This window comes from Camelus bactrianus, chromosome 11 (assembly GCF_048773025.1).
Source record: "Camelus bactrianus isolate YW-2024 breed Bactrian camel chromosome 11, ASM4877302v1, whole genome shotgun sequence".
Lineage (NCBI taxonomy): Eukaryota > Metazoa > Chordata > Mammalia > Artiodactyla > Camelidae > Camelus > Camelus bactrianus.
Window position 1 is genome coordinate 34,563,831 of NC_133549.1, and position 18,470 is coordinate 34,582,300.

General features: G+C 45.3%; 1 protein-coding gene and 1 long non-coding RNA gene across 3 annotated transcripts in view; one reads left to right on the forward strand and one right to left on the reverse strand.

Moving 5' to 3' along the window:
• The window catches only part of XPNPEP1 (X-prolyl aminopeptidase 1), a 51,372-nt gene extending 48,497 nt beyond the window's left edge, over window positions 1–2,875 (forward strand). The window contains exons 21-22 of one of the 2 annotated variants that reach the window (XM_045506541.2): window positions 184–245; window positions 2,336–2,875. In XM_045506541.2, coding sequence (XP_045362497.2) covers window positions 184–245; window positions 2,336–2,634 — 361 coding nt within the window. In that variant the 3' untranslated portion in view covers window positions 2,635–2,875. The remainder of the gene's footprint in view (window positions 1–183; window positions 246–2,335) is intronic. The other variant, XM_010969773.3, reaches the window with a different exon arrangement.
• Window positions 2,876–2,897: 22 nt separating this feature from the next.
• LOC141579093 (uncharacterized) overlaps window positions 2,898–18,470 on the reverse strand; it is a 205,605-nt gene continuing 190,032 nt past the window's right edge. Inside the window, exon 4 of the long non-coding RNA XR_012510133.1 lies at window positions 2,898–3,036. This is a non-coding gene — a long non-coding RNA (uncharacterized LOC141579093). The remainder of the gene's footprint in view (window positions 3,037–18,470) is intronic.

Below are 18,470 nucleotides of genomic sequence, written 5' to 3' on the forward strand. Positions count from 1 at the left end.
AATGGCTGGCAGGAGCCAAAGGGAGGACAAACGTGCAGGGTTACTCCAGGAGTAAGAGGTTTTTGTTACAGGAGGCAGACATCCCGGGTGCTTTCCAGTGCCTCCTGAGGCAGAAATGGATCCTCGCTGGAGCTTAGTAGAGGAAGTTGCCTCTGAGCGCCGAGGAGCTCCCTTCTACGGGACGTGGAACGGGGTTCTCCCAGCCAGGGCTCGCTCCCCCTTCTGCCTCTTCCAGCTCACAGAGGGCTGACAGAGGAAGGCCCCACCCTTGGGCACCTCTCCTTCACCCCCAAGGCACTCGTTTCAGCCAGACATTCCACTCACAGGACCAACCAGGCCCTGCTGATGCTGGTTTATTCAGTTTGTCGGTGGGTACAGAACAGGAAACAGCCCGTGAGCAGCAGAGTGTCAGCTGTGTCTCTTCAGCAGGAAGACTCTCTCCTCCAGTCCCCACAGGGGTGGCTTAGGTGAGAGGGTGAGCACATGGCAGTGGGCGAGCCACCCTGCTTAAAACCCTGTGCCCCAAGGAACCAGTCTCTTCTGATGGCCCTCAGGCACAGCTTCCTGCGTCTTAGCAAGGGACTCTCCAGTAACGAGTCACTTTGCACTCTTAGGAGCCCAGGGCTGTGGCTTCTGCCACGTAATTCTAGGTCCCTGCTGTCCACACGGAATGTGCCCTTCAGGAGGCATTTCTCGCACATGACATTCCACTTTTTCCAGGGACGTAGTGCGTGAGGAAGGGTACGCGAGGCCATTTTCCCTTGAGGGAGTTTTGTTACCCTGTGACTCAGTCCACCCCGTGACATTGGATGAAGACCAGTGGACTCTGTCTGGTCCAGTGTTCATTGCTGTACCATATATATACCCAACTCACTGAACTAGTCTTTTAACCAATTAGTTTTTTATAGGACAGATAATATTTTCTTATCTTGGGATCATTAGCAAGTTTTCATGAATAACAAGTAGTGGACAGTATTTAATATACCAAGCAGAGCATATTTATTATCTCTTTTGGCAAAAGGGTTCTTTTCCCATATTCCACTCAGTAAACCTGGGGCTTCATTCTGTCCTAAGGCATAGTAATACCCCACAACAAGATTCTGTCCATTGGGCTTTTAAAATACCACTCATTGCCCTTTGCCATTTCTGACTGTCTTAGAAACTTCAGGGAGTTTTGGGGTTGGGTCTACATTCCCATCAATCTGTCACCAGGTGGCGGCAGAGGAGTTTGGTTGGACATGAACATGGGCCCTACAGACTACCGGGGCCTTTGGGATGTTGCCCAGGCCTGCTGAGGCTGCCCCGACGTCCCCTTCTCCCCTCCCCGCAACCACAAGGGTCTTGAGAGTTTGTCTGTGGCCCCAGGGTTGCTCCTGGCTCCTTCACTGTTGAGCTGCTTTGGACCTCAGGCTGCCTTACAGCCCTGCCTGACCGTGCTGCTGACATGTAGCCGTTCACTTGCTTTTGATACCACCCTGCCCGTTCCCCAGCCCTCCCAGCAGGGGCTGGTATGCTCTCCTCAGCAGAGATTGGAGTCCTGGTTGGGTCAAATCCATTGGCAACACCACCCCACCTGTCTGATGTGAAGGGGTTGGGCCCATTTCATGGACAGCGGAGAGAGTGGGCTGTTGTCCTCTTGGTAGAACTTGCGTCCCTCCAGCCTTCATCCTCCCCTCCTTGTCACAGGGAGGTTTCACCTTCTACACGCACAGAACCTTTGCCATCAGGTCCAGCTTACTCCCAGTCCCACCCTGTAGAACCTCCATCCTTGACCAGCAGAGGTTTTGGGTGCATCTAGACAGCCCCACTCTCAGGACCCTCGTGGGCTTGCCTGATTCTGGTCTCTGCAGCTCTGCAGGCGGTTGCAGGATAGAAGACTCAGTGCGTTGGAAGGACAGCCTCAGGCATGTCTTCACAGCAGTTGAAGCAAGCAGGGTGGGTGCAGGAGCTCCGAGAACCCAGCCCCATGACTCTTGTCAGGGATTCCAGGGATGCTGCTGAGGGGACACCTGCCTACAGTTGTCTCTGCATTCAGGGGAGCCCACAGCCATGGCTTGTCGTTGCGTGTCTGTGATTCCCTCACAGTCACTGCTGTCCACGCACAGTAGACTGTGCTGGGAGCATTTTCACCAGAAGCCACATGGCCTCATCCCATCTGTTTCCAGGGAGGTAGAACACAAGGAAGTCACTTGTCCACGAGCAGGGAGAGAGGGTTTTGTGCTCCTTTACTCTCATCCTGTGATCTCAGCACAGGGGCTGCCGCTTGCTGTTTGCTGCGTGGCCTTCGGTAAAGGTGTGATGCTGAGCCCCGCGTCTGACTTTCTTCCCTCTGCAGCGCGACTGGCTCAACAATTACCACCTGACCTGCAGGGACGTGATCGGGAAGGAACTGCAAAGACAGGGTCGCCAGGAAGCTCTCGAGTGGCTCATCAGAGAGACACAGCCCATCTCCAAGCAGCATTAACACTGCCCTGGCTTTTAGGAAAACAACACTCTGGGGAAAGGAAGAAGCCTGGCAGACCCCTGACATCCCCCCTTTTCTCCTACCTTTCCTCCCCTCTTACTTTTAGACTCTGGACTGAAAATCTTCTCATCCTCTTTGATATTTTCTTGCAAATGCTCAATCTTTTATGATTTTTTTTAAATTGTTGAGAATGAGCCAAGAATAAATTGCATCCCCAGGAGGAGGGGCCCCACAAAGCCGAACGCTCGACCGGTAGACGCCCGGAGCAGCGCAGCGCATCGCCCTGGCCTGCGATGGCGAAGCAGGGAGTGCTCAGCGACAGTCACGTTCCAGGTGCTAGTCCATCATCCACGGTCACCCTCACGCACACGAGACTGTACTTACGATCAGTGAATAAAATGTCAGAACCTGCTTGGTCTCCGCTGTCTGTTTCCTCCAGGCACTGCCCACCCGGAGTGTGGGGCGAGCTCATCTCCAGGGCATGTTTTCTGGGGGGAAGGAGCCCTCTGGGCAGAGATCCCCAGCCTCCCTGCATATTTGCTGGCTTAATTCTAAGCCTCTTTTTCTTTTCTCTAGAAGAAAGAATACAAAGAAATACATCAGTAATATATAGAATGAGAATGTGTGCGCAAATATCAGGCCATTCTATACCTATGCAATTTGCTTTTTTTTTTTTTTAATGAGGTACTGGGGAATAGAACCCAGAACCTTGTACATACTAATAAGCTCATGCTCTACCCGTGAGGTATACCCTTCCCCTGCAATGTGCTTTTTTAACTTGGCAGCATAGCCAAGTCACTTTTCCATATTGATACGTATAGATCTAATTATTTTTAATGACTGTAGACTATTCTGTTGAATGGTAGTGTTCTTTTTAAAACCAGTCTCATTAAATCTTAAACCACATCTTTGATTTGGATGGCTGTGAAAGATGAATAAGCAGCAGCATACTTTGGCTTCTCACCAGAGCGTGCTTGGCAGTGTTTAATGCCTGTTACTTTCTCCAGCTGCAGTGAACTCATCTGTAGTTACCATTCAGAACCAGGGAGGCAGCAAAGGAAATTTTACACATAGGGAGCCCAAATGGACAGAATACCTAAAAACAGATTTGTCAGCATTTCCATCACCCTTCCTGCCTTCTTTTCTCTCAAGGATCATTGATTCCAACGTGCTGTGTGGGAGGAAGCAAGACAGACAGCTCCTTCTCAGGTTATATTTGTAACCAGGCCAGGAAAAAGCAGAAGCGGGTCCTCACAGTAACAGGGTGTGTTTGATCCACCGAAGATCAATTCTTGAATGCTTTTGGTTCACCCTTGCTCATGTTTCTAATATGGTTCATAAGATCAGACTTAAGAGACGTTTCTCCTCCAGTGATAGAACTTATTAATCGTGTTTCTCATCCATCATGTCTCTAGAAGTCAGGGGCCCTCCCCTTTAGGATATCCTGAAACTTTCCCTCTCTCATGAGATGGGAGCTGTGAATTGCAGTTGGTTTGAGTTTAAACAGACTGTAACTCAAGTGTGACAGCAGCTCCGCCGTTTGTTCACTAGGCTGTTAAGCCTGTCACTTCCCAAGGCAGCCTCAGAACAAAGTTTGATTTAATTGGCTCAAACCCAGGAAGCAAAGTTTCCTGGTGCCGGGTGTCTGGAGCGTCCTGCCTGGACCTGCATGTCTTGGCATTAAGTCCAAGAGCCATAAACTAGGCATGCCCCAGAAAGACCAAGGACCAAAATAAAACTAATGTGCAAGAGCTTAGGGGGATGATGGGGAGATACAGTGTGGATTAAAAGAATCTTCTTCACTTTCAGATAAATGATAAGAAAAATTTGGGTTCAAAAACAGGCATTATGCTAAACTTACGGAAGAATTACAGGGAAGCTGATCTTGTCCCTTTGTCTTGCTTACTTTATCCCCTCTTGAAGTTTTATGTACAAGATAGAATTCAAAAAAGGGTACGGATGTGGGGCCTCTGCTGTGAATGCCCCAGGGGCTGACTTCCGGAAGGAGCGGCTTCTCATTCACTCTCTGGTTACAAATCCATCTACGTTGCTAGTGCCGTGAGAGAAGCAGCGCCACCAGCTGCCCAGCAGTAACAGTCATTTCTCATCAGAGAGGAGTGGGAAGTTGCACTCACAAGCGGGGGGTGGGGTCGGGGGAGGTTTTGCCCTTGTTTCCCAGCAGCTGGAGATTTATACCTGCGATGATGTGAGGACGCATGTGCAGCACTGTGACACCTTTCAAGCGCTGTTAGCAATGAGGGGAGACGGAAGTGGGTACTGGGAGGGCAGGGTGGGTGCATGGCAATTTTAATGTGTTTTCTAGTTCCTGAAAGCAGTTGGACTACAGAGAGTGAGAAATTCACATGATCAGATTTGAAAACAAACATGCAGATTCTGGCAAGGTGGTGACAGTTGTGTCATAGTTTTTGAATCCCTTCAAATCACTCTATAAAAGCACAGAGAAGCTGGGATAGCAAACTAAAACCCGTGGACAAGATTTACACCAAATAAAGGTGATGAATATCCTCACAAACCCTTCACATGAGCCGGTGAAAACCACCAAGTGCGTCCTCAGCATCTGTGCAGGAGGAAGCCGAGGGGAGCAGTGGGGTGTCTGGCAGAGCTGAGGACCCCAAATAACCATCAGGAAAATATACTGTACTTCAGAGAAAAAAAAACCTTTAGTAGTCAAACAAATGATCCACTCATTTATAGTGGAAAAAGTATGAGATTTCCAAGAGAAGTTTTTCACAGCCACATTTTAGGTCAGAAGAAATGGAATAATGTGGGATTGTGGTGACAAAGGTGTTTGTTATAGTTCATTGAACCTCGAATTTCTTTTATGTGTTTTTTTGCATCTGTGCTAAATGGAACAATAATGACGTTTAAAAAAATACTAACAGTGCCAGGTGGGCAGGGTTTGAGCTGATGGGATTGGACCACGGTGGGGGGGGGGGGAGGGAGGAGCCAGTGTCCTGTGTGAGGAGGGAGGAGGGATCATCTACAGCGGATTGGTCATGTGACGAAGACTCACAGGAGAAGCGTGAAAACGTGATTTTAAAGAGAAGGTGGAACTCCTTTGTGTGTGTGTGTGTGTGTGTGTGTGTGTAACATATCCTAGGTTTTATACATTCATAACCAATTTAACACAAACCAAACCAAAAAACAAAACAAAACAAAACACCCCAAAACAGAGCATGTGTGGCTGAATTAGGGTCTTGGGCAGCAGTTGTGTCTTACTGGACTGTTAGCTCCTTGAGGCCGAATGAGACGATGACTGTGGAGCTGCACACACCGCGTACTCGCTGTGAGTCCTCGGGCAAGAACACAACCTCTCTGAGCCCCTATTCCCCTCTCTGTAAAGTGAGGTTAGTGGTGGCATCTCCCTGTCATTTGGTTGTGAGGAAGACATGTTTCTGAAGAAGAGAACATTTTTTGAAGAAAAGGATCATGATATACTTGGAAAACCATAAGAAGGACAGCCTGGGGTTTCCAGAGCTCAAAGTATGGCATACCAGGGGTCAGGAGGTCATTACTCGGGGAGTTAGACCGAGAGACTTTCTAGCAAACCCCGGCAGCGTGGGCACAGCTGCGTCAGGTCCCTCCTGTGCATCCAGCCAGCAGATGGCAGTGTCGTTCTTTAGAGAGAGGAAGACCACCAGCCCCAGGGAAATGGGTTGAATTAAATATTAAGAAAGACCTGGGAAGGAATCCCATGAGCTCAAGTGGCTGCCACTCAGTGTCCTCTCAGAGGTCACTGTACCCAGCCCGTGACTGTAGGCAGGAATACAGGTAGAGTTCACTGAACAAGATGGACTGAAATGCAGCCCTGATGGGATGACCCTCAGCTGGTCATGATGGGAACACAGATGCATCCCAGGGGACCCCTCACAGAGTGTGCCTTAACGGAGACGCGGCGTGTTCAAATGTGACTACAGCACAGGGGAGTTTATAAGGTAAGTGGAAAAGGCAGGAAGTTTACACAGAACCTCTCAAGGGCCTCCCTGCTGTTCTGTCCCATTGGCACACCCCCTGTCTGCCTCAGACCTCCTGGGAGTCCTGGGCCGTGTGAGTCCATTCAGTTAGAGCAGCTTACTTTTGGCCATCATGCTAGATGCTAGAAAGTCACCATGGCTCACTCCTTAGCTTTTTTTTTTTTTTTTTTTTTTGACTATTTTTAAAAGCAGTTTTAGGTTCACAGCAAAATTGAGAGGAAGGTACAGATCTCCCATATGCCCCCGGCCCCATTCACGCACAGCCTCCCCCATTACCAACATCCCCCACCAGAGTTGGATGTTTGTTACAACTGATTAACCTACACTGACACGTCATTGTCACCCAAAGTCCGTAGTTTACATGAGGGTTCACTCTTAGTGTTGCACATTCTAGGAGTTTGGACAAATGAATAACGACAAATAATCATCATTATGGTATCATACTGAGTACTTTCACTGGTCTAAAAATCCTCTGTGTTTCATCTCTTCATCCCTTTCCACCCCAAATCCCAGAGAACCACTGATCTACTGTCCCCATAGCTCTGCCTCTTCCAGAGCATCACAGAATTGGAATCATACAGTATGGGACCTTTTCAGATTGGCTCCTTTCACTTAGCACTATGCATTTAAGTTTCCTCCATGTCTTTTCATGGCCCGATAACTTGTGTCTTTTTACTTCTGAATAACGTCCTGTTGTCTGAATGCACCACAGTTTATGTATCCATTCACCATCTGAAGGACATCTTGGTTGCTTCCAAGTTTTCGTAATTATGAATAATGCTGCTATAAACATCCATGTGCAGGTTGTTGTGTGGGCATAGGTCTTCAGCTCCTTTGACTAAACACCAAGGAGCTGGATCGTATGATAAGAGTATGTTTAGTTTTATAAGAAACTGACAAACTGTCTTCCAAAGTGGCTGCAGCGTTTTCATCTTCACCGTCAACGATCTCATCTTCTCTCCCTTTCCCTCTGGGGCTCTTCCTTTGGAGCCCTTTGTGGCTTCCCCCGGTTTTGTCCATTTTGTCTTAAACAAGGAGACTCCATGAGCATTCCACTCTCCGAAACAGGAAGCATACAGATAATAGTTCCCTTCTACAGTGTGGTTTCCTGTTTAAACAAAGGCTCTGTACTGTTGTGTCACAAGAGGTTTATGTTCACTCGGACTCCATCTTTTTCTCCACGTGTTGTGCTTGGTAATCTGTAGCCTCGTTAGCTCCGTGGTTTGGAGCTCAGCACCAATAAAATCAAAATCCTTTTTTTGAGACCCCAGGTGAGCCAATGGATTTCCTTTGGTCTATGATCCTACCCAATAGCTTCAACCTTGTTGTCACCATTGTCATGGTGTCCTGGCTTCTCTTCCCCCATCCCCAACCCTTCAGTCCAAAAATGAGGTCCTTCAGCCACCACCTTGAAGACCAGCTCACCAGGACTCCAGGACCATGCCCACCCTCTGTCAAGCTGAATATTATGCTGATTCTGAATCCTTTTCCTGCCAGCCCTGTTTCTCCCTTAGGCTCACTTCTAAGACAGGGTATCAGTTTCTAAATGATACTCCCTGCCTGAATCTAGCTTTTGTTTCCTGCTCAGCCCTCTGGTGGCTCCTGGACTCCATCAGGGCAGAGGTGGGGTGCAGCTCACCCACAGCTTACCACTGAGTGATCTTGGCTTCCTTCTGTGGCTTCTCTCAATGAGTTTCTTCTTAAAAGGGATGGGAGTGGTTAATAATGCTGCCTTGTACAAATCTTATACCAAATATGTTCAGTCAAAGCTAGTTCCCATCTGCCCACCTTTCCCTGTCTTTGCAGTCCTGGGGCCTGGGATGCCTTGGCTTGATTGATGCCAACTGTTTGCCTGACTGTCTATGTTTTCCTTACCCTAGACTGAAGAATCCCATGTTCCTTCCTACTTGGTGGGACACTCCCCCTTTGCTTGACTCTCTAGAGGTGCCACTTGCCTGGAACACTGCCTCTCACCCCACTCCCTCTCCAACACCACTGCTCTGTCATCGGGTTTTTGTGTTGCTGCCTGCCCCAGGGAGGATCAGTTCAGATCCCTGATGTTACCAGTCCACTCCCTGCTGTGGGCCCCCCTTCTCTTCCAAGGGCAGGCAGCAGACACACTGCTTAGCCCTCTGTGGCACTGCTGAGGGAGTATGTGTGGATGACAGTGCAGCCTGTCACCATTCTGGGTGCCTGGTTCAAAGAGCATCTGGTAAGGAAAGTGGATCCCTTGCAAAATGAAAAACAAAACAAAGCAAAAGCAAAAAACAAAGAACAACCCCCCCCCCAAAAAAAACCCCAAAGCAAATGATTAGGAGCATTACGGTCTATGGGACTGCTGTAAAGTTTGGCAAGAAGGTCTCTACAAAGTGCATATGTTGGAGGCAGAATAATAGCAGGCATGTTTTACTGAGCACTTCCTAAGTGTCCAGCCTTCTTCTAAGTGCTGCACAGCTGATTTCCTTTAATCCTTCCAACAACCCTATTAGGTGGGTGCTACTAACAGTTTAATTTTACATGCAAAGAAGCTAAACGAAATGACTTATTCAAGATTGCACAGTTCGTAAATAATGGAACCAGGAATTTCACCATGCTGTCTGACTCTGGAGACTGTGCTCCCCCTACCCCCACACGATCTCCCCCAGCCCCAAACACCACTCCCGCCCCCATGCTGATCTCTTGTAGGCAGCTGACACTTGCAGATTTGGACACATTCCTTGCACAAGCAGGGTGTAGTGGAAAGGCATGGAGAGCTGGGGGGGACAATTTTGGTGATTTTATTATGAAGGAAATTGTATTTGCCATGAGCATGGATCAAAGAAGAGCATCTACAGACACAGATGCAGATGTTCCAGCTGTCCTTTGTCTGGTACCAGTGCACAAACAAATCCATGTGCATAAAGTGAAAAGGAGGTCATTGCTCTCCACCCCTCTAGCCCGGTGCGCAAGTGCAGAATTAGAGGACTTCTGTGTAAGGGACAGACCAGATGCTAATTGGCAGAAACACTTTTCACTGCCTAATGAAGCAAGATTCATTAATTAAAACATAATGTTCAGTGTGACTTTAAAATTAAATACCTAAGACATAATGTCTCATGAGGCAGACATGAAGTGGAGTTATTTATATTCTTGCACTTTAGTATGTTAACTTATTGTATTAGTCAAACCCAAATCCACTCTAGGAGATTTAAGGTAGTTCTATTTGGCCTTTTTTCAGTGAACTTCATGCTAAGTTTTGATACTTTGACTTGTGAGGTCATCAATCCCTTTCTCTTTCTTTGCTCCGTATCAGTGAGTGTTTCTCAGCTTTGTTGCTGAGTATCTATTTCATTGGCAGACTGGGAAGAGAAAATAGAGCTTGTCTCTGCTGTCAAAGAACGTGCAATGCACTGGAGTTAGAGTTTACGAGGTAGAGACATACGGTCACATTAAATGTGTGATAGAAACTGGACCAGCTGGATTCTCATTTGCAAGAATCAGAAACTGAGTCTGCCCACATTTAGGGGAAAAAAGTGGAAGAGGGGAGGGATTTATGGAAAGTTGCAGCATTGGTGTTGAGGCATCAGGAACAGTTGGTGTCAAAAGGCTGTAGTCACTGCTGAATGTGCCCTTCAAACATTCCCTCTGACTTAGTGCTACTTGGCCCAGAGTCAAGGTCCCAGGCAGGAACATATGACTGATCTAGCCTGGTCACTGGGTTGTCTCTGTGGGTAGTGAAGAAATGATGTGGTCTCTTGATGCCTCCTAGTAGAGAAGGCACTGTGAAGTGGCCAGGGCCAGGACTTAACTTCTGCCAAGACCTTGAACGTTGGGGAATTCTCCCAAACAGGCCATAGTGGGGCTAACAGAAATAGTGGTGGGTGTTGATGGCTTGAAAGCCCAAAACAAAACTGTCCCCTGTGGACACAATGGCAGAACCAACCAACTACAGGGAGATACTGGTATATATCTTGCTTTATGCGATACATAAGGTTTTTAAAAAGTTATGTTTATAAGGAATCCTGTGTCAGATGGACCAGGACATCACCTATTAAGAGACACTCTTGGTGCATCCTTTTGCAAAGTTGTGATGCAAAACATAGCCTCAGATTGATTTAGTTTTAGGTGTAATTGTCCTATAATGGGTTGTTCCAAAGGAGAGTCAGCTGCATACGTAACTGCGCACCCTCAGGGAAGGGAGATCTTGAGTTTCCCCTTGATGGTCTCTCTCCTGGAATCGACTGTGATGAAAGATTCCACCGCAGACTCCATAATCTCACCAGACAATTATTTCTTAAGAGCTGGAAGCACTGGGATTTTTCTTACTTTTCTTATTTCACGTTTATCCTTTTGCCTCCATGGTTCCTTCAGGGCAGGGGATGAGTCTGAATAATTTTTCTTTTAAGGCTTCTCCACAGGGTGAACGTTGGAGGGATACAGGTGCAGACGGACTCAAACTCCTCTGCAACTGGGATGTTCACAGCCGCACAGGTGATATTCCTACTTTCTGTCCCAGGAGTCAGTGCAACATACATTTTGTTTTAACTGAGTACCTGCCACAAGGCACTGCGGTCTCTTCAAGGTCCTGCTTAGGCTCTGAGGGCCTCTTGAGGACACAGCCCATGGCCCAATCCTCCCCTTCCCTGAATCCCTGAGTTGAGGACCTTGGACTTGAACGGAGGCTCTCTTGCTCTGTTTTCTGGTCCTGTCCTGTAATTGGGTTACAGACTTCTATGCTGCATGAAAAACAAAACCTCATCTAGTCTTTTCTAAAGGGAAGTTCCTGTGTCTTCTTGTCTCCTGTCTGCGGTCTTTAGCCTTGGCCGCCTCCCTCAGCATGTCCAGCCCAGGAGCTATTTCATGACACTGTGTGCAGGGCCTGTGTGCAGGCTCCGAGGTGGGTGCTTAGAGGACCACCCAAATCTCTTCTGCTGCTGCGAGTAAACAAAAAACTTCGGGGATGGTGGTGGTGGTGAAGAACGCATGCATGTGTGCGCATGTGCGGAAACATGCGCGCGCACGAAAATGACATGACTTAGGCGCGTTCTCACAGCAGCACAGCACGGGAACTGGGATGGATTAAGGCAGTGCCTCGGAGACCTGGCAAGCCCTGAGAGGCTGCAGAGCAGGAAGGACTCGCTTTGTGCAGAGCAGGGCGTCTGCACGGAGACTTGAAGGCAGGGAGGAACAGGGATCGGCTGGCGGTAGGTGGGGGCCTGGGCAGGGGGCAGTCCAATCTGCTTCCTCATCGGCCTGAGTGACAGTTCCTCTCCCAGGAGTGAGACTCTCTGAGTCTCCATTTCCTCATTTGCCTACATCACGGTCTAGTGACCGAGATCACAGGCTTGGTATCAGAGTGACTTGGGTTTAAATCCTGGATCTCCTAATTGTTGACTGAATGACCTTGGGAAAGTCATCTGAGCATCAGTTTTCTCATCCTGCCAGGATTGTAGGCGGCAGGATGACTTAGTGAAGCTAAGTGCCTGGAAGATCATAAATGCTCAGTACAGCCTTGGATGCAATGACAGAGCCTCGAGCCCTCTGCCTTCTCTGAGGAATGTCGCAAGCTAGGTTTCATAAGGGCTGGGCACAGCGCTCAATTAAATCACAAATTACATCTCAGAGCAAGATAGGTCTAAGGTTAATTAAAAACCCTCGATACCACTCTGTTTGTCTTTTTTCCTTCTAGAAAGTGTTAAAGGATATATTTTTTTAAAAGATAAAACCATGACTTCCATACATATAATAAGCATGTGTCACTTAACTCATGAATGAGGGAATTTCTGCTTTTGCCCTGTAGTCTCTACTGTTGTCCCTTTGATCATTCTGATTTCCTCCCATGGGTTTTAATTCTTACTGTACGGGTTGAAAAAAATTTTATGTGTGCATTGGGGAGTAGTGGTGGGGAGGATAATAACCTTGGTTTTAAGAAGGTGCTTTCCGTTATATAGTTATAGTGTGTTTTGTTGTCAATTTTCTAATTAATGTCAAGCCCTCATTAGTCCTAGGAGGGAGGCGTTCCTGAGGGTGAATGCTATGGAGGAAAGAGACAAAACTGAAAGGAAGTAAAGGGATGAGATCTTGCCATGGAAATCCAGCTGAGCCATGCAGGGAGTCTATGAATGTAAAGAGAGGCTACTATTTGTCAGTATTTACTGAGCACTTACTGCCTGCAGAGGTGGAATATGCCAGGATGCGTGAGTGGTACAGACATATTTATGACCACAGTCCCAGTTCTCACAGGGCTTATAGCCTGGTTAGGGGAAAAAGCCACCTTGAGCCAGCCTGTTGAGCACCTTGCTTTAGTGGTCAGAGAAGACATATCAGGAAGGTGAAGCAGCTTGGAAATGTATCTTAGAGAAGTTTTAGCAGAAAGGCCAGGGTCTTCAGTGTCTCAGAAGACTCCTCAGAGTGAAGACTCATTCATTCATTTATTCATTCACCCAACAGATACTTACTGAGTGCCATTCTGTACCAGGCTTCAGTCTAGACATTGGGGTTATAAGCAGTAAATAACCTCCCCACGCAAATTCCTGCTATCAAGGAGCTGATTTTTTTTCAACAGGAGGAATCGTAGGTAAAAAGTTCGACAGGAGAGGCAGTAAAAATCCCACTAGACTGTGAATTTCACAGCGTAAGAGGCCGTATTTGTTCTCACAGTTTGATCTCCAGCATGTAGCACAACACCTCACCTCACAAATGGCAGCGACGTGTCACAGGCAGTTTTATATTCATTCAACAAATATTTATTGAGTGCCCACTAACTGGGTCTAGTGACTGTTGTATAAAATGAGAAACGGGGAAAATGCCCCCCCCCCCCAAATAATGGCTGCAGAATCACTGGAGAAAGAAAGGTTGCAGAGGCAACATGATTTAAAGAGGCAAATGAACAAAGTACAGAAGTCAGTAAAACAGTTTCTGCCTCCAACAAAGAAATGCTCTCGGCATGTCACGCTTCAGCTCATGGCTACTACCAGGTTTGTGGTTTCCCAGGATTACAAACTCCCTGATGTGGCCCACACTTCCCATGAAACATCAAAACAGTAGTGGGGAGTTGTTCAGAACTCTGGGAAATGCAACTGAGAATTTTTATTTCATTTAGCAAATACGTACTTAGGCAGGGTCTCCGATGAGGGAGGGCTAATGTGTTAGGAGCAGCAGGAGTCTCACCTGCTCTGATACGATTCAGTCACAAGGCAGAATGTTCTTTGATGGCTGTAGGAAGAGCTGTAGTCTAGATTTATTTGTCAGCTGAGACATATCTAGAGAATACCATCTTTCAGAATGAAAAGCAAATTCTGGAGATGAAGAACTGTTTTTTAAGGGAAGTTTGTTTGCACTGACATGATCACTTGAGAGCATCAATTTGAGTCTTTGTAGCCAGAATTTACTGAACTGTAGAATGAATATACCATACATCATCTGCCTTAGGCATTGCATTGTAAATATTTCATGGCTTTAAATATATGCCATGATTAGGTATGTGTTTTAGTAGTCAAGTGAATAAGGGTTTAAAGCAATGAAATGAAAATATTTTCTTTCAGCTCAGCATATTTTCATCTGGGGGCTTTAAAATGTCACAGAGAAGATTCTATCTTCAAAGCAAAGGTTTTCCTGGTGATAGTGGAACTGAGTGATGGGGAAGAGATCCCAAGTTTTTGTCTTCAGTGCTCCCATTTTTCTAGAAGAAAATTCCTTAAAAATGCTCACAGACAACCTCAGCTATTCCACAAATTCGTTCTGGTATTAGATAATATTACTCCCCAAACCAGTTTTAAAATACATATAGCCAATAAAGATAGAAAAAGGGTTTTAATGCTGAAGTGACCTTGAAATCAAATGAATGAATAAACAAATAACATTTAACAAATATTGAGCACTTACTATGTATTGAGCTGTTTAATATCCAATTTGAGATGACAATTAGCAACTCCTGGCACCTTACAGATCTAGTTAAGTTTGGTTTGAATCCCCAAATCCATGTCCTGTGGAAGTCTATATTCCTCTAGTCTTAAAAGAATGTACTATTTAAGAGGGGAAATAAGGCAGGTTTGGGAATAATTATAATACAGGAGAGAAGTCAAGTCTACAGAGGAGAAAGAGAAAGGAACACTTCCAGCTGGAAGAATCAGAGAACGCGTGGAATTATGGAGATGGGTTTAGATGAACAAAAAGGATGCAGTTGTGGACTGTGTGAGCAAGGAAATGGTGGCAGGAAAGCATGGGCAGGGACAGGGAAGATTTGTTCTTTGGTCTGACTGGACCCACTGGTACATGAGGGGAGAAGCGAGGATTAGACTGGGAAGGCAAGAGAAGATGAGATTTTGGGGGCATTTGGAAGTCAAGGATTTTTTCCTTTAACCTGTAGTCCATGAAGAAATTATCCAGATGTCCTGTTCTTATCCCCTGACACTAAGGACACTTGTGTGTGGTCTGAGTACCTATTTTCAGTTGTTTTGTGCAAATACCCAGGAGTGGGCAATCTGTTCTTAATCCTGATCTGATGGACAACCTCATTCCATTTTTATAGTTTTGTCCCAGAGCCAAATCCTTCCTGAAGAGCTCAAAAACACCATTTCCCCATTTAAAAAAATTTTTATTTATTTGTTTATTTTTTAAATTGAAATATAGTCAGTTACAATGTGTCAATTTCTGGTGTACAGCATAATGTTTCAGTCGTACATATACATAAAATATTTGTTTTCATATTCTTTTTCATTGTAGGTTACTACAAGATATTGAATATAGTTCACTGTGCTATACAGAAGAAATTTTTAAAAAAATCTATTTTATATATAATAGTTAATATTTGCAAATCGCGAATTCCCCATTTATCCCTTCCCACCACCTTCTCCCGGTACTCATAAGCTTGTTTACTATGTCTGTGAGTCTGTTTCCCTAGTTTTGTTTGAATGCTCCCTTTAAAGAAGTCTTATCTTCTCTTTGTTGAAAGGCAGTGTGGGATAGGATAAATGACACATGATTAAAAGCCAGAAGACTTGCAGCCTAGGACCAGATCTCTTCACTAGTGAGCTAACTGTAAGTCCCCTCAGCTTAGTTAAACCTCAGTTCACTCAGCTCTACTCTGTATTTCTAACAGGGCTGTGATTAGCATCAAGGCAAATGATGTTTTAGAAAGTGTTTTCCAAATATGGACAGTTGCTCCATATAGGATGTACTAGGTCCTTAATATTTCCAGCCAGAAAGGACTTTTAGAGATTAGCTGCTGCACAATGCTGTCATTTCACAGATCTAACTGAGGCCCAGAGGGGTGGGCTATTTAGGGGCTGAATGCAGGGTAAAGTCCAGACCTCAGCACAGCCAGACCTCCTTCTGAGGCTCAATCAAATCCTTTGTCCTTTCTCCTCTCACTGGGAAAAAGCAACAGCACAAACTGTACCTCTGAGTCATTCATTGAGTCAGTTCAGCTCAGATTTCTCTCTAAAATCTGGCTGCTTTGTGACCTTTCCTGAATTCCATTCTCCAGGCGCGGGAGGGAAGTCAGTCCTGCCCCAGCCCCCGGCCTAGTATCCTTGGGAATTCACTTATTTGTATTCCTGTCATTGCCACGTTTAATGCATCAAAGCCTGCGTTTAAAGCAATAACCAGCCTGAAGTTTATGAAATAAAAGATTGATATCAGCTTCATGAAACTCAGGCAAACGCAATATCTTTTCTATATCTTGCTATGCCTTTAACTCCAGAATGTTCATACTTGGTGGCCACTGAAAAATGAAATAACAATAATAATAATGACACTAATAAAAAAAAGGCAATGTCTTCCAAGAACCACACTTCTGACTAATGTTGTCTTTAATTTCTTTATTGATTTAATGACTAGGGAGGATTAGACTTACTACTTTCTTCAGTCTCCCAGTACATTTTCACTTTTAAAAGAAAGATCATAGCATGTGAAAGATCATAGCTTAAAGGTGAACGATTGCTTTGTCACCTGGCTTATTGATGCACTGGGGGCTTGGGCAGCTGAAATGCATGACCGTGGCCACCTTGTTTCCTCATGAGGAGAGAAGAAACCAGGAGATGGGAGAAAGATTTGCTTCCCTTAGGAAATAAGCCATTCTGGAAAGTAAGTTAGCTTTATACCTGTTCTTCCAGAAGGTCATTCCATTTCACAGGGTGTACTATTTATTTGCGTGCAGAAGGCACAAGTTCCTGTAGTAAGTATAGGTTTTGACACCCATGACCCAACATAATTTGGCTTCATCAAACTTCCCAGTCTTATCTCATGTTACCTTTCCAAATCTGATGTGTTGTGTGTTGGTTAAACTGGACCGTTGCCTTTTCCCACGTGATTATTTTTAATTTTACTTTTATCCAGACAACCTCTGTCTTTTAATTGGAGTGTTTAATCTATTTACTTTCAACTGGGGTTGAGTCTACCATCTTGCTTTTTTTTCCCCCTATTTGGGCCATCCATTCTGTATTCCTTTTAACCTTCTTTCCTGCATTAAGATTAACTGAAAATGATTTAGTGTGTTATTTCATCTCCTGTAATGGCTGTTTTAAAGCACCTTCTGCTACTCCTATCAGCCCTTTCATTTCTGTATCTGTTTCTGTTGACTGATTGCTCTCTTCGTATGGGTCACGATTTCATGCTTTTTCATATAATAGAAAGTTTTGTTTTTATGCTGGATGCCATAGTGTGATTATCTGTATTTCACTGTCTTCCTTGAGACAAGTGTTAAGTTTTGTTCTGGCAGGCAGTTAATTTACCTGTGGATTGATCCGGATGATCTTTTCAAGGCTTATTTTATGCACCTAGTGCATATTAATGGGGACAAAGCACCTAGGATTTTGTAGATCTCAGTAAGAAGTTTGAATTTTATTATAAGTAAACATGAAGCTGTTAGAAAATTTTTAGCAGAAGAATGATATAGTCTGGTGTATCTTTTTAAAGATAATGACTTCCCTGACTATGGCTCCTCAGACCACAGTCCTTTCACCACCATCTTTGCCTCAACACACATGCAGAAGCACCCTTTAACCTCCTTGCTTCTCACATCTTCGATTCTGGTGGAAAAATTACCAGTGTGATATTTATACTGCATGTTTTAAAGTCCAATAACCTTAACGGCAATTCTTCCCTTTGGCAGTTCCTGTCTTTTCTTTCTTGTTTTCCATTTTAGTAGGTCACAAATAGAGAGCTGAGGCAGGGAGAAAGAACAAGAATAACCTTTTTTTTGAAGAGACCACTGGCCTGTCTATTAATCAATCAATCAATCAATCGACCTATATCGCACATTTGCTTTCATTCAGTCTGACAATGTTGAACTATACCTGAGCCCTATGCTCCCCAAGAATAGTGACCATTAAGAAATACCCACGACCCGACCTTTGTGTCCTGATAGACAGCTTACCACAAAGAACTACCCTTCCCCATGTGACTTAGATAAGACTTAAAGTGTATACTTTCTCACAACTCTCACAAGACTTGGAGGCGGCCCCTGTATTTACCTGTGACAAAGCCAAGCACAGACCTCTCCCCCTTTGTCTGAGCCATCTGACAAAGGCTGGACACAGCCCCTCCAACTTCCTGGTCTTTGTTACATGATTGATTAGCTGAAGTTAGAACCATTGTTCCCCTACTAGCTAACCACAGAGAAAAACATTTCCTGGTCTGACAACTGATTGAGACTTGTCTTGCTGGCAAAACAACCCTGAAAATAAATCACCTTATCTGTGACTTAGTAATTCCCTTTCCCTTCCCATTAAAGTTCAAAGTTTTGCCAAACAAAACTCTTTGGGACGCATCGTGATCTTGGGATCTTTTTACTGTGACAGCCTCAATACAATCAATCTTCTTACTCATTTGTTTTTTGCCTCTCCCACCGCCAGGTTTATTGGGATATAATTAACTGGTTTCTGTCTTTGACAAGCTGCCCAGGTTTTATTGAACCTCTAACATACCTGTGGGTGACACAGGTAACTATGACACTCTCTTCTCCTAGAGCTCACCATGGAATGGAGAAAAGACACATGAACCCAAGAAATCCTTCGAGCTGGAAGGCTGTA